The following is a 24,024-nucleotide window of genomic DNA, read 5'->3' on the forward strand; positions in this document are numbered from 1 at the left end:
TATGAATTGTATACCCAGCCTCCATTATAATCTTCCTTACTACAGTGCTCTGCACAGTGGAGGTGTTCAATAAGCACTACTGATTGATTGATGTTCTTTCTCCTGCTCCCCCTATCCGTACATCATGTTTTTCTGACTGCGCTAGATTGTTAACACCTTATGGGTAGGAAAATGGTGCTTTGCTTCTGTTCTTCTCTTCCGAGTGTTTAGTACAGAGTTTAGCACTCATAGGTGTTAACAAATATCCCTGCTTGATTGATTGATAGTTACCACAGAAGGAAAGATTTTTCAAGTAGCCTTTAAATAAACAAAAAGTTGGCCAATTCGGTAGCTAACAAGGATTATTTATTCTTCTGATAGTACACAGAAATTTTTAAGTTTGTAAATCAGATGAGATACCAGAATGTTATTTTTGTCACCATTTAATCCGAGGTAATCCAAGAAATTTAAATGTCTGACTGCAGTGCAACTTCAACTAGTCATCCTCTAAAATTCTATTTGGCTTTTCCAGGAGAAATCGGAATAAACAATCCAGCAACTTTGCACAATGCAAACTGAAATAATTTGCCTCAAACTGACCGGCATTCACATGTTAATAGGCACTTAAGACTTTTATCTAACAAGAAAAGCATAAGAATTAAAATACAAAAGATATTTTTAATTACAAATCTATTTTTTCTATACTGCTGCATTACATTTTCCATTTAGGTTTACTATAATTCTATTTACTGTGCAACTGTTTCCTCTTTTTTAGTATTTGAATCAGATGGGGATTCTCTCTCACCTAGGTTCTTATTGCAATTTTCTTCTGAAAAAAAAAGAGAGAAGAGATTAAAAATATATTGTACAGGCTTCAAATAAAACAGAATTCCAGATTATTATACTTATTAAGCACTTACTATGTGCCAAGTACTCTCCTAAGCACTGGGGTAAATACAAGATAACCAGGTTGGATACAGCCCCTATCCCACATATGGCAGTCTAAGAGGGACAGGGGCTGTGTCCAACCTAATTATCTCTTATCCACCCTAGTATTTAGTACAGGGCCTGGGCACACAGTAAGCCCTTAAATTTTAAAAAAAATTCATTATAATACAATGAAACCAGCATTTAGCTGGAACTTCCCACAAGCCTACAACAAGGTCCTGCAAAAAGTCATCTCCTCCAAGAGGCTTTCCCTGACTACTCCCCATGTGGCTGGTCACACACTTCACCAGTCGGCCACATCAGCATTCATCTGTAACTACCTTTTACCTTTATTATTTGTATATATGCTCTTACTCCATCTACAGCATGTGTGGCAATTATGTCCTCTTTTCTCCTTCATTACACTGTAAGCTCCTGGACAACGGGGATGGTATCCTATTACAAAGAAAGCAGTATCTGATCCCATTAACAAAAATCTGCTGTAATAAAATGATTTGGACATTCCTTATTTACCACATTTACTCACATAACTGTCTCCACCACATAATTCCACCCAAGGAATGAGGTTCTTTTTGTAAGCAGTGAATTTACTGTAATTCTTAAAGCGCCTACTGTAAACACCACTTGGGAGAGTGCAACAGTAGTAAGAGGCTTAGTCTCAACTGCCCTCTTCCCTTTCCCCATTTTTTCTTCTCCTCCCTTACTGCTAGACTTAATTCCCCACATAACCCCCTCAGCAATTTTGAGCTGCCAAAAGTATACAAAAAGTGGGACAATCATGTAAGCAAGTATGGCAGTAGGATTTTAAAATACATTCTAGACCCCATCAGCATACATACCACATTAAAATGAATCTTTCATGCATTCAGGACGTCATCTCACTGTATATGCTAACTTTAAGATTGGATGGCAAATTCAACATATCTTTTCTCTTAAGTGATGTCAGTCAGCAATATTGACACATGCCACCTGAATTGGGTCTGTCGTGTAGAAATAATGCTAGTGTCTTAATACAAGTACCCCTTTCTCACAAATGCAAGTGATGGCCTTTGGAGTCAAAACCAGTGAGCAACACTAAGTTCGCTGTGATAATAAGAAACGACCCATGTCTAAAAAATTCAGGCAGCATTCCTACAAGAAACTCGCCCCAAACTTTCTACTGTGCTTCTGATGGTTCTGTGGGAATGTGTTTGTGGCAGGACCTCTTGTGAATCTGCTGCAGGTTAGTGGGTACATTCTCTCTCGAGCCAGTGATATGGGGAGATGGGAGGTACTGAGGATGGCAAAAAAAAAAAAAGTCAAGAAGAGTTGCATGGGTAGATGTGGATAAATACAAAACTCTCTAGCTGTGAAGATCTCTGAAAACAAATATTTGAACAGCTGTTGGGCCATCCACTCTCCACTTGGACCCGAAAGTAGTATGAACTTTCGTGGTGGAAACTGATGAGGTCGTCCCTTCTTTTTCCTCTCAGTGCTACTTGTTAAGCGCTTAACACGTATGTGTCAAACACCACTGTAAGCAATGGGGTAGATACAAATTAATCAGGCCGGATACAGTCCCTGTCCCACATGGGGCTCACAGTCTAAGTAGCTTGCATTCACTGTAGCTAATTCCTGACTTCCTCAACCAAAGCACTCATTTAAATAACTCTCCCCCACCAGGCATGCTACTAAGAGGAGTGCTCTGGTTAAAAACTAAGCAGATAAAGTGTGTATTCACAATTACTTCTGACAGAAAACATAAAGCATGTGTTAATCTAACAAAACCTTACCCTTCCAACTGGGTAAAAACTCTCCAGGTTTCTTTGGTTTCATGGACCTTCGCCTTTGTTCCATGGGAGAAAACTTAATTAGTGGTGAAAGAGACTGCTTCCTTTCAGCAAGAGACATTTGTAAAGATGGTTTTATATAGTCCATATCTAAAGTAAGCAGACTTTCCAGAGGATTGAACATGTCATCATCTGCTCTTGTGCTACATGAAGAAAGGCTCAATTCGGATTTGTGCTTTGCAGGTGTTTCAGAAGACGGATGAAAATCTTCCTTTTCGAACACACATTTTTTCAGGGCCTCATATCTATTGTAAATAGTCTGAAAATCCAATTTTGCTTCTTGAGGGACATCTCCCCACCCCATTTTCTCTTCTGGTGAGGTACCACTGTGCACTGGGCTCCTTACTTTCACTCTACTGTCTTCTTCAGCCTCTGTACTCGTGAGGCTCAAGAGACTCAAGTTACCAGGCTCCTCTGGAAGAGTTTCATGTAGTATGCCAAACTGGTCATCACAACTAGTTCTGGTTGGTATCTGAGAAGAATCCCATGACAAAGATGTCTGCATAGAAGAAAGGTCCTGATAAGTAGTTAAGCTATCCAGTTTAACAAAGTCCTCTGCATTACCATCTATCATGGGCATACTTTTGCCTACAGCCGACAAAACCGTCCCTACTTTCATTTCTCCAAGGCTTCTGTTTACAACTGAGCATTTAGATTCTCGCTCCCACAATCGTTTACTATTTAGCAATTCTGTTTGTTTCTGTGCTGGTTGGTCAGCAGAAGGACCAGGTGTTCCACGCACTTGAGGCAAAGGCTCCACGTAATCGGACTCGGCCTTCTCTTCCGGTAAGACAGACTGACTAAAATCGGTTAAAGAAGATGCAGAGAGAAAGCAGGCCATGCTTAAATCTGTCTGGTTCCTGAATTCAGGCAATGAATCGGGCAAGGCTTTGTCAAATGCTACACCAGTCTGAAACGACTCCAGATTTGGACGGTCTTCGGTTTGAAGAGCACTTCTCCATGAGCTCCTAATTTCAGTGACTGAGAAAGAAAAACAAACATGCCATGTATTTAATAGTTCTCTGTAGTAGAATACAATTTTCTATATTAGAGTCTGCCCGTGAATATTGTGCTCAGGGGCAAAGGAGCTGAAAAGTGGCACAAGTGCAGGAAAGCTGCCTGGCCTAGTGGACAGAGGACAGGCCTAGGTGTCAGAGGACCCGGATTCTGATTCCAGCTCCGCCACTTGTCTGCTGTGTGACCTTGGACAAGTCACTTAACTTCTTGGTGCTTCAGTTACCTCAGCTGTAAAATGGGGATTAAGACTGTGAGGCCCATGTGGGACACGGACTGTGTCCAATCTGATTAGCTTGTACCTACCCCAGCGCTTATATAGTGCCTGGCGAATAGTAAGCACTTAACAAATACCATTTAAAAAAAAAAAAACATGTCAGTCACAGTGGCAGAGGACTGTTTGCAACTTTCTGCTCTGCCATTCTGGTGAACAGAGTTCTTGGAAACAGAATATGGGAGAAGGGGTAGGGGAGGCAGAGAAGGAGAGAGGACGGGTAAGGTAGTTGGTCAGTGGCATGTACTTTTGAGTCAGTGGATGGCACCCTGTGGCCATTTCAACAGGGTTTACCACCCGTCATTCCTCTTTAATGTTGCCCTCGCCTACCAGTATCAAATGTTTAAGTTGGAGTGTTAGCAATAAAGAGCTATGAATTTTTAGCAATGGCCAGGAAGGAAGGAGACCCCGATTGCAGTCATTTGTGCCTTGCAAACTACTGATGATCACCTCCCAGAGTCCACTCTGGTTCTAAAAATTTCAGTTGTACAGAAACCTGCTTGATATTCTGAGAAAAGTATTTTGGTTCTCTTTATATGGAGCCACATGATCAAGAAGTGTTAGTCATCCCTAATGTGACTTTTCCTTAAGTACCGATGTACTCCCACGACATAGCTAGATTACAAGTCTCCAACAATGACTGCATCTTAGGTTACATTGACCTATAGGCTTACATGCAATTAGGTTCCGTTCCAGAACCAGCCTGGACACATTGACTAAATACTACAGTTAAATAAAAATGACCTTGTAATTCCCTCCTCAGCCCCCTACCTTTCCCAGTTCCTAAAGGAGCTCCCTCCCTCCTCCTCCTATCTCCCCAGGCTTCCTCCATTGTATTTTTTTGCTTGAATTCCAGTAACTGCGGGAAGACAATTTCCTCCCCGCCCCCTCCTCCTCTCACCATGCTCCCTTCCTGCTGTTCCCTGTTCCGAGCAGTATGATGTTCCCAGGGTTCTGGCTACCACCGTGCAGATGGCTGGATGGCCTTGGCCCCGCCTCTTTGCCCCAAGCAAGAGGGAGTCAGCTTGCTTTCTTTTCTAGCTATCTTCTCTCCGATTACTCTTTAGCTGGCTCCCACCTCCTCCTCCTCCTCCCTTCATACCATGCACCGCCCGCCTTCCCTCCCTCCTTTCCGGCAAACAGGGAACGGTGGCCTCTGGTGTCATCGTCTCCAGCAGAGCAGCTGGCCCTGCCGCTAAGGAGACAGGCAGCAGTGTCCAAGAAGCCGACCGGTAGGAATGGTGGCACCATCTGCCATGGATTGGAGATCCTGGAGGGCAACCACAATGGTCTGAGTGGGGCCTTAGGGGCAGAGATCACAGAGCCCAGGCACCCAGCTGGGGGGAGAAGGCCACAACAAGAATAAACAAGCTGATGTCTCTCCCAATTACACCACCACATGACCACAAACCCCTTTCTAGACTATGGATAGGAGTGGGTATGCGCATCACTTATTTAAAAAAGGAAAAAGAAAAAGACTGGTAGCAGGGGAGGAGCAAGAGAGAGAGAGAGAGAGGGAGGGAGGGAGAGTGAGTGAGTGTGAGTGTGTGTGTGTAGGGAGAAGACAAATTTGGGAGGAAAAAGTGAGGAACTGCTCAGAACAGGGGAGACTGGGAAGCAAGCGAAACGGGACAACTTACCTGTAGTGTTTGGAGGTAACATCAGGGGCAGGGCTTAGGGATCCTGGGGTACGTCAGCAAGTAATGCATGACGTAGCTCCGGGTTGCACGTACTGTGGGGTAGCCGTAACTCAGGGTACGCCTGTACAGTCATTTCTGCTAGAACGTCGTAGTTGTGTTCTTGAACAACCTCGTGTAATGGGAAAATCACATTACAGTAACCATTGATTCAATGGGAATTAATGGGTTAGAGGGCTGATGGTTCAGACATCACCACAACTGACATTTTTTGACAAAAATTCCTATATTGTTGTTATGCCCACCACTGGGAGAACATCTCCTCAGGACTTGTCATTTCACTGTATTAAGAACTATGAAGATGCATGGATGCAGTGTAGTCAGTTCTTCCACAGTGTGCGTTTTCATTACACATTTTGGCTAGAACACTGTTGGGGAACTAGGGCTCTTACTTCTGGCAACATGTGTCTCTCTGGAGAGAATGTGGTGTGGTGGCATGCTGAGTGTAACAGCCATATGCAGATACATGTCACAGAGGAGTGCATACTCTAACATGAGTTTTCCTTAGCATGGAGATTTTCAAGAACATTACTGGAGAACTGACTAAACTGAATGGTACAACAGCCCAGCTGTGGGTCCAATGGAAACAGCACTGCTCTGGGAACCAGAAGACCTGGGTTCTAGATTAGACCTGGTTTTGCCCACTGAGGCTAGGTCAACAGCAAGCTTCTTCTAACCCAAGAACCACCTAGGAAGCCTGAAAAATAAGGGGCATCAAAGACTACGGTGATTACCAAGGCAAACACTTTTCTGGTCATGGTGACAAGGTACAAGATCAACAGATTGGCCATAAATGATGTCCGGCGTGCAAAAAATACCTGCGCGCATCGAGCAATATGCTTGCCGCACGAACCACTAGCACTATGATTGACTGCTTTGTGCAGGTTCTTGGTCCTGATATCAAAGGAATGAGGTCCATCCATTATTCCAGACAGAAGGCTCTTCTGGTGCAGTATGGCTGAGGCTGGAAAGCTTAGCAGCATCCTACTATGCCATACAAATGCATATGTTTTTTTCCTGCACCAAATCTATCTGTGCCAATTTAGGGATCATGCATACCCATTAGAGACTCATGTTGTGGAAATAACATTCTCCCATACTTCAACTGCTTTATATTCAAATTGTGTAACGAAACGTGTTTTAGCAGAAATGAGTGTAGCTCCTGTTTTCCTAACATGGGGCCTTGTTCTTGCAAAACCCCATGTCAAGGTAAACTCACCTGTTTTGACGGTTATGGGGTGAACCTTCCCTATTCCCTGACAACGTTCTAGCAAAAACATGTAGGGAAAACATGCATTATGGCAAAGCTGAGCATATTCCCATTTTCAGCTCCAATAACAATGGAATCCTTATTGCAGAAATACAGTTTACACAAATTTTTTCCGTGAATCCCATAATTCAACAAAACGTTGGTAGTCGTCATGATCTTCTTACAACTGACCAGTTTACTGATACATATGTAGAATACCTCACCCCTTAAAACTGTACGATGTACCCTGTGGGCAATCAAAAAATATTAGCTGAAGATTATCAGCCGAACCAGACACCTATACTGCTAGTCCACTCTTGGTTCCAGGTTTTTCCTCCATTCTTGATCCCCTTTGCCCAGACGATACGTGCTTTAATTTCTCTTTTTATGGTATTTGTTAAGCACTTTACTATGTGCCACACACTGTACTAAGTGCTGGGGTAGATACAAGCTAATAGGGTTGTCTACTTCTCATCCTTATTTTCCTTCCCCCACTGTGTTACTGTGTTTATGTATGTATACATATATACACCTACATTGCTTTGAACTCTGTAAATGCTCAAGAAGTACTACTGAATGAATGAGAAGTAAAGAATGTGCTGGGGAAAATGGGTAAATCTCGGTAAATTCTGAGGAGTGAAGTGTGTCAAATAACATTTCAGAAAATTTCAGGGCAGCAAAGTAATAATGACATAGGCTGAAGAGGAGAGATGTTAGTGTTGGGAAATCAGTGTGGAGTCTGTCCGGTAGGTAGTCTTGCCAGAAGAAGATGAGAGCTTGGTTGTCTAACGTGGAGAGGAAAGTGTGAATTCATGAAACATGGTGATGGAAAAGTTGGCAGGATTTTGCGGCAGGCTAATGGAAGGACAGAGCAGGGAGTTGAAGCTGACATGAAGGTTTGGGTCCTGGGGCAAGTAGGACATTGCCAATTTTTATGGGAAAGTTAGAGATGAATACTCTTTAAGCATGTAATTATTCACCCATCCATCTTTCTAGTCTGTTTTTTCTCCTCTCGGTAAATTTGTTGTGCGAGTCTCCACCATTACCATAAAGCTCTTAGGGCAGGGATCATGTCCTTCTCTCCTTCTAAAGCCCAGCCTGCACCCTCCGCTCCTCTGCCACTAATCCCCTCACTGTGCCTCATTCTCGCCTGTCCCGCCATCGACCCCCAGCCCACGTCATACCCCCGGCCTGGAATGTCCTCCCTCTGCACATCCGCCAAGCTAGCTCTCTTCCTCCCTTCAAAGCCCTACTGAGAGCTCACCTCCTCCAGGAGGCCTTCCCAGACTAAGCCCCCTCCTTCCTCTCCATCCCCCCATCTTACCTCCTTCCCCTCCCCACAGCACCCGTATATATGTATATGTTTGTACGTATTTATTATTCTATTTATTTATTTACTTTATTTGTACATATTTATTCTATTTATTTTGTTAATATGTTTTGTTTTGTTGTCTGTCTCCCCCTTCTAGACTGTGAGCCCGCTGTTGGGTAGGGACCGTCGCTATATGTTGCCAACTTGTACTTCCCAAGCACTTAGTACAGTGCTCTGCACATAGTAAGCGCTCAAATACGATTGAATGAATGTCTTCTAACACCTTGTACTTTCCCAAGCGCTTAGTACAGTGCTCCTGATACAACAGATGCTCCATACACACTATTAATTAACTGAGAAGGGAAGATGAGGCCAGTTTTAGCCTCACTGAGTTTACGGGGCTGACAGGACATCTACGAAGAGATTTCCTAGAAGAAGGAGACAAGGCGAGATTGACAAGCAGAACTATAGCTAGGAAATGAAGAGAAAACTTACTCAGATTTTCTGGAGTTCGTGGAATCTGTCTCCTCGTTAAGAAAGGGTCAGAAGCTAGTGAACTAATTAATTCCTGTAATTCCATGTCTTTTTCTTCATAGGTCTTCGGTGAATCGGATAAAATCACTTTGGCGACCTACAAGAAAGGTGAAATAAACTCTTGATCCCAATTCCCCACTCAGGACGTGAGGTCAGATACACTATCTGGTGAGGAGATGGTTTTCTCCCCAACTCCTGGGGGCCTGTACCATCTTCCTAAGCAGTGCTCTGCCCCCCATGGACTAGCACTAAATCAAATCAAAAGGTGTTATGGTCTGGAAAAGGTTGTCTACAGCGTGATGGAATGATGGGAAAACTGGTATAGGGTTGCTGTGCCCGGCTCAACATACCTGTAGCAATTCTCCCATCTTCCAGCTACACTGTGGACAACTTGGAAGGGAAATAGCTACAGTGACTTTTAAAGGAATCCCTATGGAAATTCATACTGAATAATAACATTGATGGCATTTATGAAGTGTTTATTGTGCCTCAAGCACTGTGCAAAGCACCTGGGTAGATTCAGGAGAATCGGACTGGATACAGTCCCTGTGCTACACAGGGCTCATAGTCTAAAATGGAAGAAGAATGGGTATTTTATTCCCATTTTACAGATAGAAATGGAGGCACACAGAAGTCATACAAGGTAAGTCACCCGGCAAGCAAGGGACAGAGCAAGGAATAGAACCCAGGTCTCCTGACTCCCAGCACTGTGCTCCTTCCACTGGGTAACACTGCCTCCCATGAATGTACAGACTTTCAGATATCACATTCTCCCTTCCAGTCAGGCATAAGGCCGGCTGCAGGGAAGAATGCTGGAGAGGAACAGAGGCATGCAGGGCTATCTGTTTCTCTCCCCCATCTCCACGACCCCGTGTGTCCAGAAAGACGTTTGAGGAGTCAAACAGAACCATCAATTAAGAGAAAATCATCAGGCTAACAGCTCAGTCTGCTTCAAGGAGTCACCCTCGCACATGGCATATGCAGATTCCCCAGAGCCAAAGTGGGAATCCTGAAGCTGTCCTGAGGCTTCAGCTTCCAGGCTGTTTAAGCCTCCTACTGTGGTTGACTGGGTACTTAACGGGATTTAAGAACCTGGCAGTTCAACATTGGAACCCTACTACGGAACCTTTAATGTGAGCTGGGAAGGGAGACTAAACATTATGTCAACATACGCTTATACATTTTTTCAGGGCTTGAGTAATTAGATGGCCGATATACCCGAGCCACAGGGGTTCTGTTCAAGTGGCAAGGGAGAATTTCCAGCAAAAAAATTCCTGTCAAACAGTTCCGATCCCCACCTGAATTCCAGGACCAGAGAGAGCATGTGTTGATTTAGGATTGTGTCTAATGACACACCTAGACCAAAGAGCCCACTGCAGCAGATTTTAACAAGTGGCAAATACTCCTACCCCTACCGCTCTCAAGGTTGAGCACAGTCAGAGATGTTCTTCCAGCAGCTCTAGTGCATTGTTGCCTTTCAAACCAGGCTCCAAACCCAAGTGGAAATGCATGCCAGTCAATGGTAGCTCTTCTCCTGGGATATGATGCTGATGATGATGGCTTACTATGTGCCAAGCACGGTTCTAAGCACTGGGGGAATACAAGGTGATCAGGTTGTCCCATGTGGGGCTCACAATCTTAATCCCCATTTTACAGGTGAGGTAACATGCACAGACAAGTAAAGTGACTTGCCCAAAGCCACACAGCTGACAATTGGCGGAGGTGGAATCTGAATCCATGACCTCTGACTCCAAAGCCTGGGCTCTTTTCACGGAACCACACTGCTTCTCCATATCATTCTTATCTTGGGTCTATGGGCCTATGGCAGCAGAAACCATAGAGAAAATTCCCTAACCATATCCCAGGAAGTTCTGCTGATGCAAATGTGCTCTCTGGGCTCAAAAATCTGCTGACGATAACGACCAATTGTATTTAAAGCCAAAGCTTTGGGAGTCATTACTTGAGTCTTTCAGTACATTATTTCTGAACCAATGAAACAAATTTAGACGGTGACACTACGCCAAATTATAATATTGGCATACTAATTGTACAATACGTCACTAATGCCCAGTATTAGGCTTAGAAGAATGAAATTAAAAATGAAATATTTTTTTCTTACTTCTTCTGCCAAATGTTCCTGCTCTTTTTTGAAAGGATCATCTTTAACTGGTTTTGATGTCTGAGGAGCACCAATCTCTCTATTCTTCCTTGTTTCCAATGATCCAGCTTCCTCCCCTGGGCTAGATTCATCCATTTCATATTTCAGAGTTTTTTTAGAAACCGACGGATCTTTTCTTCGGGGAGTTTTTTTCCATTCTGGAGATTTTTTCTTAGTGCTCTAAAATAGACATGTGTAAGTTGAGAGTTTTACCTTTCAGCATATTGACAAGCCGGGTTAGTGGGAAGTTTCAGCATTAAGAAATGCAGTCAATACAGAGCACTGCTATTTCGTATATCTGATTACACAAACAGCTTTCCAACACCTCTGAAATGACACCCTGTTTGAGGGTACACGGCATCAAGTCGGACATTGTGTCACTAAGTTGATCACGCTCCCCCACTTCTGCCTTATTATTCCCCCCGACTGCCTCTGCTGTTTCCCTCTACTGCCCATGATTCCCCCCGACACATTCCAGGGCTGCACCGGGGGCTGGCAGCAGTGGCAGTAACCGCTGAAAGGGTTCCTCATCTGACCTGCCGCCCACATCCAGCCTCTGTCCTGGAACTCCCTGCCCTCCTTCCTCATAACTGACAATCACTCTCCCTTCCCCACCCCCCAAAGCCTTACTGAAGGTACATTTCCTCCAAGAGGCCTTCCCTGACTAAGCCCTCTTGTCCTTTCAACTCCCTTCTGCATCGCCCTGACTTGCTCCCTTCATTCATCCCCCTTCCCAGCCCTATTGCACTTTTGTACATATCTGTCATTTTATTTCTATTTATATCTGTCTCCCCCTCTAGACTGTAAACTTATTGTGGGCAGGGAATGTGTCTGTTCTATTATTATTCTGTACTCTCCCAAGCACTTAGTACAGTGCTCTGCACACATTAAGCGCTCAATAAATACGATTAACTGACTAACTCCCATTCCTACAGGACTTTCCAAGGCCTGTCCCGATTTGGCCCTAGCATTCAGTCTCTGTAGGAAATGGGGACTGGAGATGGAAAGCCCAGCAACTATTGGCTCCACTAGGTGGGACACCGATCTCCCACTGACAATATTCTTCCTGTGGGAAAACTGCTTCCAACATGTGACTTTTGACTAAGACTAAAGACCTTTGTCCTAAGTCCAAAGACTTCCTGCATAATATGGTTACAATTTCACATTTAAGTGTTCCTAAAGTTGGGGGGAACGGGGGAAATAGAATAAAAGGAGTAAGGGAAGCATATATAAACTGCATTAAGCAATTGTGGGCTATTAATTGAATTATGGAAGTCTACAAAGCACAGTTTTTAAAGGAAATGCAATTTTAAAACAATGGACAATTACCAAAAAACTTTACCTTCTCAAGAAGAATCTCACTGTTGCTACTGGTTGGTAGAGTGGACTGTGTCCGAAATGGAGGAATCCTAAAAAGAGCCACATGTAGATTATTGATGGAAAGACACTATTTTCAATTCACATAATAAAAGTGTGTTCCCAAAAGTTATCTGCCCCGTATCTGTCCGTTACGATTTCACTCAATTCGTTCCGGTCATCAAAAGGCAGTTTTATTCTAGGGAGGCTTTGTGACAATTAGAGCAGTACTTCAGCCCTATCTGTGTATCAGTCTCCCAATAAAAATTAAAAAGGCAAAAAAATGCATCGCATTGTTTAACAACCTTTAATTCTGATATGGTCAGTCTCAAACGGAGAGGTTAAGTGACTTGCTGGCTATTGCTCACAATCACAGTTGAAAAATTAAGACAAATTAATTGACTACATAAAATTTATGCCACATATATAAGGATTATCTAGCACAAGAATATAGTCACATTGGTCAAAACCACTGCCTATCCTGGGATTGTTTCCAACAAACACTAACAAAAAGTACTAGGAGAAAAGGTGGTTGCCCTCTCTGACAACCATCCTCAGGGTTAAAAATGTCCCACCAAGCACTCCTAACTCTCCCTCCATCCCCCTCAAATAATCCAGTATGAACCTCTCATCTATAATTTAGCCTGACCCTTTTTGGATGGCACAGCAAATCATTAAGTCAAGAACTCAATTCTTTTTCCAATCTGAATGCCCTCAGAAATCACTGACACTCTACGGGTACACTCATTTTTCTAGAATCCACAGTGAACAATAGATTAGAACATGATTAGAGCATTCAGCGGGATTGTCACCTATCTCATCTCTGTTCAAATCAGTGCCATCACCTGTGCAAATTAGGGTCTCTGTCTTTGGAGCCAGGACAAAACTAGAAATCAGGCAAAGTTGCAACTAATCAAGGCTGGAAAGTTGCAGCAAAGTGTTATTGTAAAGGGCAATTTTGTGGCAGCTGTGAACTTAGGTGTCCTTTTATTTTTATTTTTTTTCTCCTTCAGGCATACCCGGCAACGATGCCCACCTACTCTCACTTCATTCAACTCTGGGCAATGACTATCAGGGAAGAGAGAATGCCCAAGCCATTTGTACTATAATCACTTCCTTCACAAAGCTTGTCAGTCCTGTAGTCTCAAGATCGAGGCTAGTCCCACTGGTCCTAACGCCATTCAGTTAGGCACACTAAAAGAAAACAGGTACTGGATCGCCTACGGAAAATGCGTAATCACTTCAATTGGTTTGATTTTCTTGTCATACCTCTCCACTAGACTGTCTGCAGTTCCAAGTGATCCATCATCATTATTGCTATTTTGTTGGCTATGCTCTTTCGGTGTGTCTAAAAAGAGTACAGGAGAATGTTCATGTTTTGGTTATCTGTTCATTCATTCTACTTTTCAAGCATCTTTTGGAATCCCAGAAGAAGAGCTCAATCGGATGAACAGCAGAAAAACAACAAGAGGGACAATAAAGTGGCAATGTGATCAATTATTGGGGGGGAGGAGGGCAAAATGGAAGGAATGTCATTTAAAATTGTGTTTCTCACTATTTTTTTCCCCCAAGGGAAAGGCAGTGTCTTAAACTTGGAGGAACAGTGAGGCCTAGTGGATACAGAATGGGGCTGGGAGTTGGCAGGACCTAGGTTCTAATCCCAGCTCCGTCACTTGTTCACTGTGTGACCTTTGGCAAGTCACTTAACTTCTCTGGGCCTCATCTGTAAAATGGGGATTGAGACTGTGAGCCCCACATGGGACATGAACTGTGTCCAACCCAAGCGCTGTGTTGTTGTTGTGTTATACTTTATGGTTGCAGCACCTGGTGTACATAGGTAAATATGTATGTTTATAAATTATATATTTATTGGTATTAATGTCCGTCTCCCCCTCTAGACTAAACTCGTTATGGGTAGAGAACGTGTCTGGCCAATTCTGTTGTACTGTACTCTTCCAAGCGCTTAGTACAGTGCTCTACACATAGCAAGTACTCAGTATCATTGATAGATATCTATGTTATACATTATAAATGATTTATTGATATTAATGTCTGTCTTCCCCTCTAGACTAAGTTCATTGCAGGAAGGGAATGTGTCTACCAACTCTGCTGAACTGTACTCTCCGAAGATGTTAGTAGAATGCTCTGCACACAGTAAGCACTCAGTGAATACCATTGATGATGCGGGGGGGGGGGGGGGGGGGTGGCTGTTTCACTTCTGCCTCCTTATTTCTTTCCATTGGAAGCTTTAGCTCCAAGAGAGTCACTCCCTTCTTGAAGGCACTGCACTACATAGGTCTAATCTCATTGTTTATTGTTTGTTTGTTTGTTTGTTTAATCTCAACAACGGACTCCCAGTTTCCAGCTGGGAAGATTGTCCAGGTTTTGTCTGCCAAGGGGCACACCACTGACCTGGACAGGTCACTTCTTCTGTTCTTTTGATTTGATAACCAAATGGGAATTGAAAACTCCTTGTATATGTCTGGTGCTTCTCGTGTACTTTCCCCAATATCCAGGAGGCACACAATAAATGCCATTACAATCACATTACCCAAAAGTAGAGAACTGCACCGGTTTGTCGTTAAAGTTGGAAAAATGAGATTACTAACCTGGAAGTGATACAGGATAACAAAAGAAGACACTATTTTTATATGCTTCCTCTGAAACAGGTTCGAACGAGAGAGGAGACATGGGTGGTAGGAGACCAAGAGCCTTAAAGAAAAGAAAATTACTCGTATTCATATTCTTAAAATATAGACATTTTTGACATGGCTATCAGAATCTTGCTAAAGTGAATTGCTATTACTATTATTGTTATTAATGGTATTTAAGTGCTTACTATGTGGCAAACACTGGTCTAAGTGCTGGGATAGGAATAAGTTAATTAGGTTGGACACAGCCCCTGTCCCGCATGGGGCTCACAGTCTAAGTAGGAAGGAGAACAGGAGAACTAAGGTACATAAGTTAAGTGACTTGCCCAAAGGTCACACAGCAAGCAATTGGCACAGCCAGGATTAGAAACCAGGTCCTCTGACTCCTGGGCCCGTGATCTTTCCACTAGGCCACGTTGCTTTTCACTTTATTTACTAACTAGGCCATTTTTTTGGCTTTACTTTTTAAATCTAGAGGTAGCTCAATACTCTCATGGATCCTGGAAGCATTCAATTCCATCAGTGCAACCTCGAGGCTGACTTTAAGTATCTCACATCTACAAGTAGGCTGATATTGTTCACAGTTCAATTTCACTTTTTGCACTTCTGATGTAGACAGTGATTAAAGATGAAGTCACTAAAAGATTAGTTTTATGAGAGAAGCAGTGTGGCAGAGTATTTGGGCGCTAATCCCAAGTCTGACACTTCCCTGCTGTGTGACCTTGGGCAAGTCACAACTTCTATGCGGCTCAATTCCCTCAGCTGTAAATGGGATCATTACCCGTTCTCCCTTCCACGTGGGAAACGGATTGTGGCCAACATGATTATCTTGTATCTATCCCAGTGCTCAATATAGTGCTTAACACATAGCGCTCACGAAATACCCCAATTATTATCAGGAAGCACTCCTTGAGTCTATGACCTTTCTGGGCTGGGAATGTATATTACGTTTCTAATTTCCCAAGCACTTAGTACAGTGCATTGCACTGTAAGCAGATACTTTTACTACAGCTACTGCTGCTAGAAACGCCATTTGGTACACAGTAAGTGCTCAATAAATACAATTGATTGATTAATCTCCCCACTCCTCAAAAACCTTCTCCACATGCAAGGAGAAACTCCTTACTATTGGCTCAATTATCTCCCCCATCCATTCCTATAACCACTCCTCTCAATCTCATTTTGGAGACCATACCCCACTCTTACCTTTCCCAGGCAGAGGGAACAGCAACGCACCTCCCCATCTTGCCCCCAAATCTGTCAGGCTGCAATGCTCCCATTTTTCAAGCCCTCTTAAAATCCCAACTCCTCCTGGAAACTTCCCAAGACTAAGTAACAGCCTCCTACTCATGCCATCTCAACAGCCACCCTTAGCACTTATGCATGGAATTCCTACCCTGGCTGCTGCTCTGCCCACCGGAAAGCATACTGTTCCGGCAATCGGGAGACGTGGATTCCAGTTCTGTTCTGCCACCGGAGGCTATGCCACCAACGATCAAGGTTTCTGACTGATGAACCATATAAAGCACTCCATGAGGTGGAGGAGCCTGGCCACGGTCCTGAAGAACAGCTAGCTAATGTGGGCAGCAAAGATCTGCGGTGGTGACCAAGGCAACCACCTGCTGCATCATGGCCCAGCATTGGCACTATGCCGCAGTCACTTTGCTATAAATGGATCCTGCATGTATGAAACCCTGGCAAGCACTTCATCATGGGCTGCACCTCTGCCTGCCTACTCGCTTGTTGCGCTCCATGCCCCAGAGGAAACACGACCACAAGGATGAGAGGTGTTCCACAAACCACTATCACTGACCAATTCCTTCGCATGGGTTCTCGGTCCCAAAAATCTTAGGCTCGTTTGTCCTTCCCACTGGGAGAGAGATGCCCTCATTTCATTCGTCCTTATTTAGCTATTCCATCCTGTCACAGTCTTACTTTTCCAGGGCCCGACTCCTGTGGGGATGAGCGACATAGAGTCACGCTGCCCACTCCCTGGCCAAAATTGCCACCCCCTGCTTGCTCCCATCATCAGCAAGCAGCAGCAACAGCCTAGAAGGGGCCAGATGATGGTTGGTGATGGCAGGTGGCACAGAGTGGCATTGGGCAGGGAAGGGATACAGATCTGGACAGCTCATTCACATGAGCGCAAGGGGTAAGAGTAGCCTCTGGCCTGACCCTGTAGCCCAGCAAGTACAACAGGAAGCCCGCAAGCCTTGGGCCCGAGCCAGAGATCTCATCCTGCCGGCCCGTGGGAATCCACAGTTCCATTTCACTGGATGGTATAGGCTTGCTAAGTGCCTGATCAAAATTCTGCAGGAGAGAAAGCAAATGGCTTCATCCCCATCGTGCCCCTGCCCCCTCAATAAGCTGTACAGCACCAAGCAATAGTAATAATAGTAGTAGTAATCATTATGAAGCCACATTTGAACTTACATGCATACATTAGGCAATATTTATGACACTGTGTGTTCTAGCCAAGACATCTGATGTACTAGATTGCTACTTAGCAAAATAAGAATAAAATAGCAACGGGACTTACTGGAGTCCAACTTTTAATAAGCCTAAAAGGAGACTGGCCAAGAAATTTCTCCCACTTCATTTCCCATTTTCTCTGTTTTTCAGAAATTGATTGATTTATTGCCACGAGATCCTCTTGCTTCATTTTATGCCTACAGAGACATCGTTCAAAATTGTTAAAGGAACCAACAGGAACTCTACATAAGCTTAATGAACAAAGATAATGGTGAGAGTAAAGAGGAATGAGGAGAGAAAAATCAAGTTGTATAAATATAGACTATATACCTTACAGAATATTTCTGAAAACCTCAAACCAATCACTAAAAGTTAATGCTCAACAAATACGATCGAATGTTCATGCCTTGCCAGGATACAACATCTCTATCTTCATTTATATAATACTTTTCCTGCTAAGAATGCATCACAAATGCACATAAACTGTCTAACTTTTCTTTACACTACTGTTTACATAAGACACAGCAATTTTTAAAATTCCGCATTCAGAGTGCATTAGACTCACCTGCTCTCTGTCCAACACAGCTTCCTGGGTCCCCTACTTTCCCTATTGGGGTAGGGAACTGGGGGCTGTGGGTGGGGAATGGGGGTGGTGAGGCAAGGAAATCAAAGAAACCTGAAGCAACCCATACCACTTTGTTTTTTAAAGGTGGCATTTTCTGGATTCTGGCTTAAAAGTTCTAACACCTACTGCACCACCTTTTCTGGCTCTTCAGTTAAAAATGAGAATCACCTAGCAGAAAGAGCATGGTCCTGGGAGTCAAGGGAACTGTATTCTAATCCCAGCTCTGCCACACGTCTGCTGTGGGACCTTGGGCAAATTCATTCATTCAATTGTATTTATTGAGCACTTACTGTGTGCAGAGCACTGCATTAAGCGCTTGGGAAGTACAAACCACTTCACTTCCCTGGGCCTCAGTAACCTCACCTGAAGAACATCAAGCAACGCGGCTTAGTGGAAAGATCTTAGTGGAAAGATCTTAGTGGAAAGAGCACAGTCTTGGGAGTCAAAGGACATGGGTTCTAATCCTGGCTCCACCACTTGTCTGCTGTGTGACCTTGGGCAAGTCACTTAACTTCTCTGTGCTTCAGTTACCTCATCTGTAAAACGGGTATTAAGACTGTGAGCCCCACGTAGGACAACCTGATTGCCTTGCATCTTCCCAGCACCTAGAACAGTGCTTGGTACATAGTAAGCGCTTAACAAATACCATAATTATTATTATTATCTGAAAACTGGGGATAAAATGATCCGTTCTCCCTCCCTCAGACTGGGAGCACCATATGGGACAGGGACTGTGTCCGACCTGATCCATCCCTGGACTTTGTACAGTGCTTGACACATCGTAGGTGCTTAATGAATGGCACAATTATTATTATTGTTACTAACACTGCTGACCAAGTAGAGACAAAGGCTATTTTATTCCTTTAAGTGTCTCTGATACATAGGTGATAAATGTTTAAATACTCATTTGCAACTCAAAAGCTAAAACATCCAATCAGAGAAATCATAATTCTAAGCCTCTTACCCCAATTTAAAAACTTACCTCATATGCTTCAGACTTGATAAAGTTTCAGTCTGAAACTTAGCCTTTCCTTCAATGAAGCCAAGATCTAATTTCAATCCCACTGGGTCAATTTGACACCGTTCATGTCTTAAAATTTTCAGGCCTTCATTTAATATCTGAATGACTGTTAAGAGATTCAATTTCCCAGACTCATAAACATTTCCCATGTGTATCTAGAGAAAAGAGATTCATTTTCAAATATTAAGCTTATGTTATTAATCATTTCTATATAAGAGATGTGCTCTGGCCTAGCGTGGCAATGTGGCCTAGTGGAAAGAGCACAGGGTGGGAGTCGGAAGACCTGGGTTCTAATCCCAGCTCTGTCGCATGTCTGCTGTGTGACCTTGGGCAAGTGACTTCACTTCTCTGGGCCTCAGTTACCTCATCTGTAAAACGGGGGTTAAGAATGTGAGCCCCATGTGGGACAGGGACTGTGTCTGACCTGATTAACCTGTATCTACCCCTGCCCTTAGTACAATGCTTGGCACATAGTGAGCACTCAATGAATACAATTGATGAGTTGATTAGCAACTACAACCACACTTATTATTAACTACTCTTTTCTTTAATTAATAAAAGAGCCTTCCCACATCTTAAAACAAGCAGAATCACACTCAAATATTTTCATTTCTTTGACACAGGCAATTTTAAATACTATCTTATACTGTTGGAAATGCTACTGTGTTTTGATGTGTGAGAATAAAACTAATCAAGTTTCATTTTTCCAGGAGTGCAGACAATAAAAAGTAAACAACTGAAAAGTCTGGGTGGAACTCAAACATTTCAACAAATTCCTACTGTTCATCTCCGAATGAATTAAATGCAAGCATATTTTACAGTACTTTTCAATACTATGCAGCCACTGATAATTTATTGAATGCTAATAACACCAATGAAAAAACTCTGAAAATTTACTTATCTAAAACCTTTATCATCATCAGTTTTAATAACAGCTTCTATTAGCAGAGTATGTTTAAATAAAAATGTTCACTCCAGGGTATTTTAATAACACTTGGCTCAAACATTTGGATATAAGCAGAGCAGCAGTCTCTGATGTGATCAATCATTCAGACTGAAAGCTCACCGTGGACAGGGAACCTGTCTACCAACTCTGTTGTACTGGAATCTCCAAAGTGCTTAGTACAGTGCTCTGCATACAGTAAGCGTGCAAAAATTACTATTAATTGACTGGATCAACAAACTATAAATTTCTGCATTAATTTTATTTGCATGAAGAATGTAACTTACTTTGTACATTTGCTTTTCTATCGTAGCAAGGAGGAGTCTTGGAACATTAATAGCAACATCAGTCCCATCTAGGGCGTACTGATCGACGTGACCTTTAACAACAGAATTAACAACTTCCCTTTCTTTCTCCAAGGCTGAAAGTGTTTCCATCACAGATGTCCACATTGAGCGAACCTATGAGCACGGACCAAAAAATTAAGAATATTAAATAGGAAATTATGTTACAAAGCAATGAGAGATGAAACAGTTTTCAGCAAAGAAAACTCCCTTAATTAAGAAGGGTGTTTGCAAGAAGTGGCATTAGAGACTTTCAGATCCTCAGGGCCCCAATTACTCTGTTACAGTACTAGGTTATTAAGTGGCCACTAGAACCCTGAAATAAGAGGAAAACACAAAATATTAACACAGGAAATTCTATAAAACTGTCTTACCTGTTGAACTCTGTTCGGTTTATAATTTTGATCATATTGCTCCATTCTAGTAAAAAATTTAAAAAATCCAGTTAGTCATCCCAAGACCCTCATGAAGATCAGCTTCTATAAATCTGGTTACAATATTGTTCTACAAAAACCACACTGATTAAAAATATAGAAATGAAGCTCTGGTTTATACCTAAAAAAACCACTTACTTTTGTAGTTCTTTTTGTAGTTCTACACATTCTGACCTCAAGTATCTTATTTGTTCAACCAAAAGCCTGTAGTGACAGAAAAGTAAAATGACAATTCAGTAACAATCCTTTCAACAAATTGGTGGGGCAGTCAATTTAAGGCCTTTTCAAAAAGTCTGATGAATAAAAGTAGAATTGGGGCAATGATATTTGTCAAGGATTAACTGTCATATTAAATCAACAGTTGAGGCAATATGGCTTATTTGAATTAATGACACATCTAAATTGTCAGAAATGCAATTTATTCAGAAGTAGTTTCCACTTTCTCATCACAAAAATACAACTTACTGGGCTTTTTTCTGATACTCTTGAATTACAAAATCTTCTTTATGTAAAATTCTTAAAAACCGGTTGCATGTGACATGGTATCTTGCAATGGATTTGTGTAAATCTTGAGGCCTTGAATTAAAAGTTTCTACAAAACATGTACCGCCACCTACATTCAAAAAGATAAATAAGAATACCACAAATTTAATAGGTACAATAACATCTTTTTGAACATAGTATTCACTTCAGTTTGTAGAAACTGAGTACCTCCTGGGAACAATATTACTTTTAAAAGGAGCGATAGTTTCCTTTCCCGCTCTTTTACTATCTGCGACCAACACCTCCATTACCAATCCTTTCATGAATATTGATATTTTGGGCAAAGAGCAGTAAGCTGATCAAGTCACTTCTCTTTTTGATATATTTCCACTGGCTCAACCCAGAGAAGGGGGATTCCAGGGTATTAGGTTTCCCCGAAAGCTGGCTTCCTCTGGTATTACATTTTTGTAAAAATTTTTCTCCCTTACTCCTCTGTCTTCAAGTGTCACCTCCATGCTGCACCCCTTCTGACCAGGGCACTAGGTGACAAGAATTCATCGCTCGTACAAGCTGGGCTGGCCAGGTAGAGTCGAAATCATGGTACTGGCTGGGATAAGACAGCGTGATGACAGATGGCTCATTAAGATTAGCTCCCGAGGCCCCTTGCTTCGGAGAGGCCTTTCCCCATAGGAGCTGTAATTGACTGGGGGGTGGTTTCACAGATAATTGCTGGACTCAAATCTTCCAAATCTGCCCAGAGGAAGGCACGCCTGGTAAAGCTGCACTGCTGCCTAAACTAGCCGCTCTTACCTGCTGATCCCCTGCTCACCCTCCTGTTCTTTCTGGCTCCACACTACTCGTATGATGAAGAACTGTGGTTTTTCTTGGTTGCTGCTACTGTTGTTTTGTTCCTCATTTTGTTGTGGTGGTTTTTCCCCTGGTTTTTGTAAGAAAGTGGAAGAGGCAGCCCCCCGCCACCCCTCCAGAGACCCTAGGCCACTAAAAACCAAACTCACCAATGGCTTACCAAATGGGTGAGGGCCCAGTGGTGTCTGCTGCTGTTGAGCTCTCAGAGACATTGTGTTCCGTGACCAAAGACGACACCCATTCTCTCGATTAGCCTCCTCACAATATGTGCCCCTGGGCACAGGGGGGCCTGGGCTGAGAGATCATCGTGACTGACTCAGCGCAGACCATCACCACTACTCCAAAAACACCTCCAGGGCATGTCCTGCGGCGGTAAGACATACCTTACCCTTCTTTACCATTGTCGTCAGAGCAATGCTCTGCTCGCCCAAATAGTATGGGGCCAGAAAGGGCGCGCTACTGCACTTTCATGGACAAGGTGCGAGAGAGGTTCTCTCTTCGAGACACGGTACAGATGCTAGCCATTCTATGGGAGCTACCTATTGCATCTCAGCTTCTATAGTTCATGCATTGAGGGGAGTACCATACACTTTCCCCTGTGCCCAAACAGCTATTGCAACAAAGGTGGGGGTGGGAGGAGCAGAGGGAAATAGCCAGTCAGAAGATGATAGAAAAGGAGAATGGAGAGTGTTAATGACAGGGAGAAGCAGGGATTGGAGCAAAGGCAGAGGAGAGGATGATATCTGATCGGCAGGAAGAAGGGATCAGAGTTAGACTAAATGGGAGGAAGAGCTGGAAAAAGAGCAAGAAACAACATGGAGAGGAAGGGTGACAGGTGGGAGGGGGGAGATCTGAACAGAGAGAACTTCGCTAATTGGAGCAAGGAGAGGTGAGAAGGAGGAACAACTGTGATGACAGTCCGAAAGGAAATATATGGGGAGCACAATTCACCCTTATCAAAAAAAGAAAGAAAAGGAAAGAAGCAAAGTGAGGATACCTGTTCAATGCCGCTGCTACGGCCCAGGTCTTAGGGACCGGGTGCAATGTGCCGCCCCTGTGGGAGAGTTAAGGTGGGGGAGAGCAAAACAAGGAGGCAAGAAAAGTAGTACGTCAAATGACAAATCCCTCAAAAAAGTTTGCAAATAAAAAACACACAGCATTAGAAAAGTGAAAAAAGCAAAAATTGGAGGGCAGAGATAGACAGGAACAGAGGAAAGAGTAAATGGTGGTGAAAAAGCAAAACATCATCTCTATAACACTAGTCTGAGATAAGGCACGAAATGGAGGATGAACACTCACTGCTGAGGTCTACATCAGAAGACCGTAGCCTCATGGTCTTGTAGATCTCATATAAGGAAGATGGTATTGGATCCATATCCCAATAATACTGTCTCTAAATCATTCAATAGTATTTATTGAGCTCTTACTACATGCAGAGCACTGTACTAAGTGCTTGGAAGAGTACGATACAACAGAATTAGCCATCATGTTCCCTGCCCGTAATGAGCTTATTTCAAATCTTGACAACACCTCACTACCCAGGCCAGATCCTTAACCAGATTCTTACCAATAGTGCAGCCATATGTCCCTGATTGGCTAGGACAATTCCTAGAAATTGATGCATTCCAGGAATCTCATCCAGGAAAGTCAGTGTCTGGGATCTACTCCAGAAATGTACCCCCAGAATGTTTAGAAATGCTTGGAAGCCATCTTTTTTTACACAAGATTTTCTAAGGATTTTAATCTCCAAAAATATTCATTCATATCATATTTATTGAGCGCTTACTGTGTGCAGAGAACTGTACTAAGCACCTGGGAGAGTACAATACTACAA

The 24,024-nt window shown here is 43.0% G+C and overlaps 1 protein-coding gene and 1 non-coding gene across 2 annotated transcripts in view; both read right to left on the reverse strand.

Annotated features, from left to right (window-relative positions):
* Nucleotides 1-331: 331 nt before the first annotated feature.
* The window catches only part of HAUS6 (HAUS augmin like complex subunit 6), a 30,756-nt gene continuing 7,063 nt past the window's right edge, over nucleotides 332-24,024 (reverse strand). Inside the window, exons 5-17 of the mRNA XM_038769813.1 lie at nucleotides 21,306-21,453; nucleotides 20,979-21,044; nucleotides 20,781-20,826; nucleotides 20,350-20,523; nucleotides 19,081-19,274; nucleotides 17,541-17,670; nucleotides 14,960-15,062; nucleotides 13,620-13,698; nucleotides 12,337-12,403; nucleotides 10,956-11,174; nucleotides 8,798-8,933; nucleotides 2,700-3,737; nucleotides 332-808 (exon numbers count right to left, since the gene is read on the reverse strand). Of these exons, the coding sequence (XP_038625741.1) occupies nucleotides 726-808; nucleotides 2,700-3,737; nucleotides 8,798-8,933; nucleotides 10,956-11,174; nucleotides 12,337-12,403; nucleotides 13,620-13,698; nucleotides 14,960-15,062; nucleotides 17,541-17,670; nucleotides 19,081-19,274; nucleotides 20,350-20,523; nucleotides 20,781-20,826; nucleotides 20,979-21,044; nucleotides 21,306-21,453 (2,483 nt within the window). The 3' untranslated portion in view covers nucleotides 332-725. The remainder of the gene's footprint in view (nucleotides 809-2,699; nucleotides 3,738-8,797; nucleotides 8,934-10,955; nucleotides 11,175-12,336; nucleotides 12,404-13,619; nucleotides 13,699-14,959; nucleotides 15,063-17,540; nucleotides 17,671-19,080; nucleotides 19,275-20,349; nucleotides 20,524-20,780; nucleotides 20,827-20,978; nucleotides 21,045-21,305; nucleotides 21,454-24,024) is intronic.
* LOC119948392 lies at nucleotides 12,479-12,610 on the reverse strand. Its single transcript, XR_005456791.1, has one exon.

The sequence above is a fragment of the Tachyglossus aculeatus genome, chromosome X4 (genome assembly GCF_015852505.1).
Source record: "Tachyglossus aculeatus isolate mTacAcu1 chromosome X4, mTacAcu1.pri, whole genome shotgun sequence".
Classification (NCBI taxonomy): domain Eukaryota; kingdom Metazoa; phylum Chordata; class Mammalia; order Monotremata; family Tachyglossidae; genus Tachyglossus; species Tachyglossus aculeatus.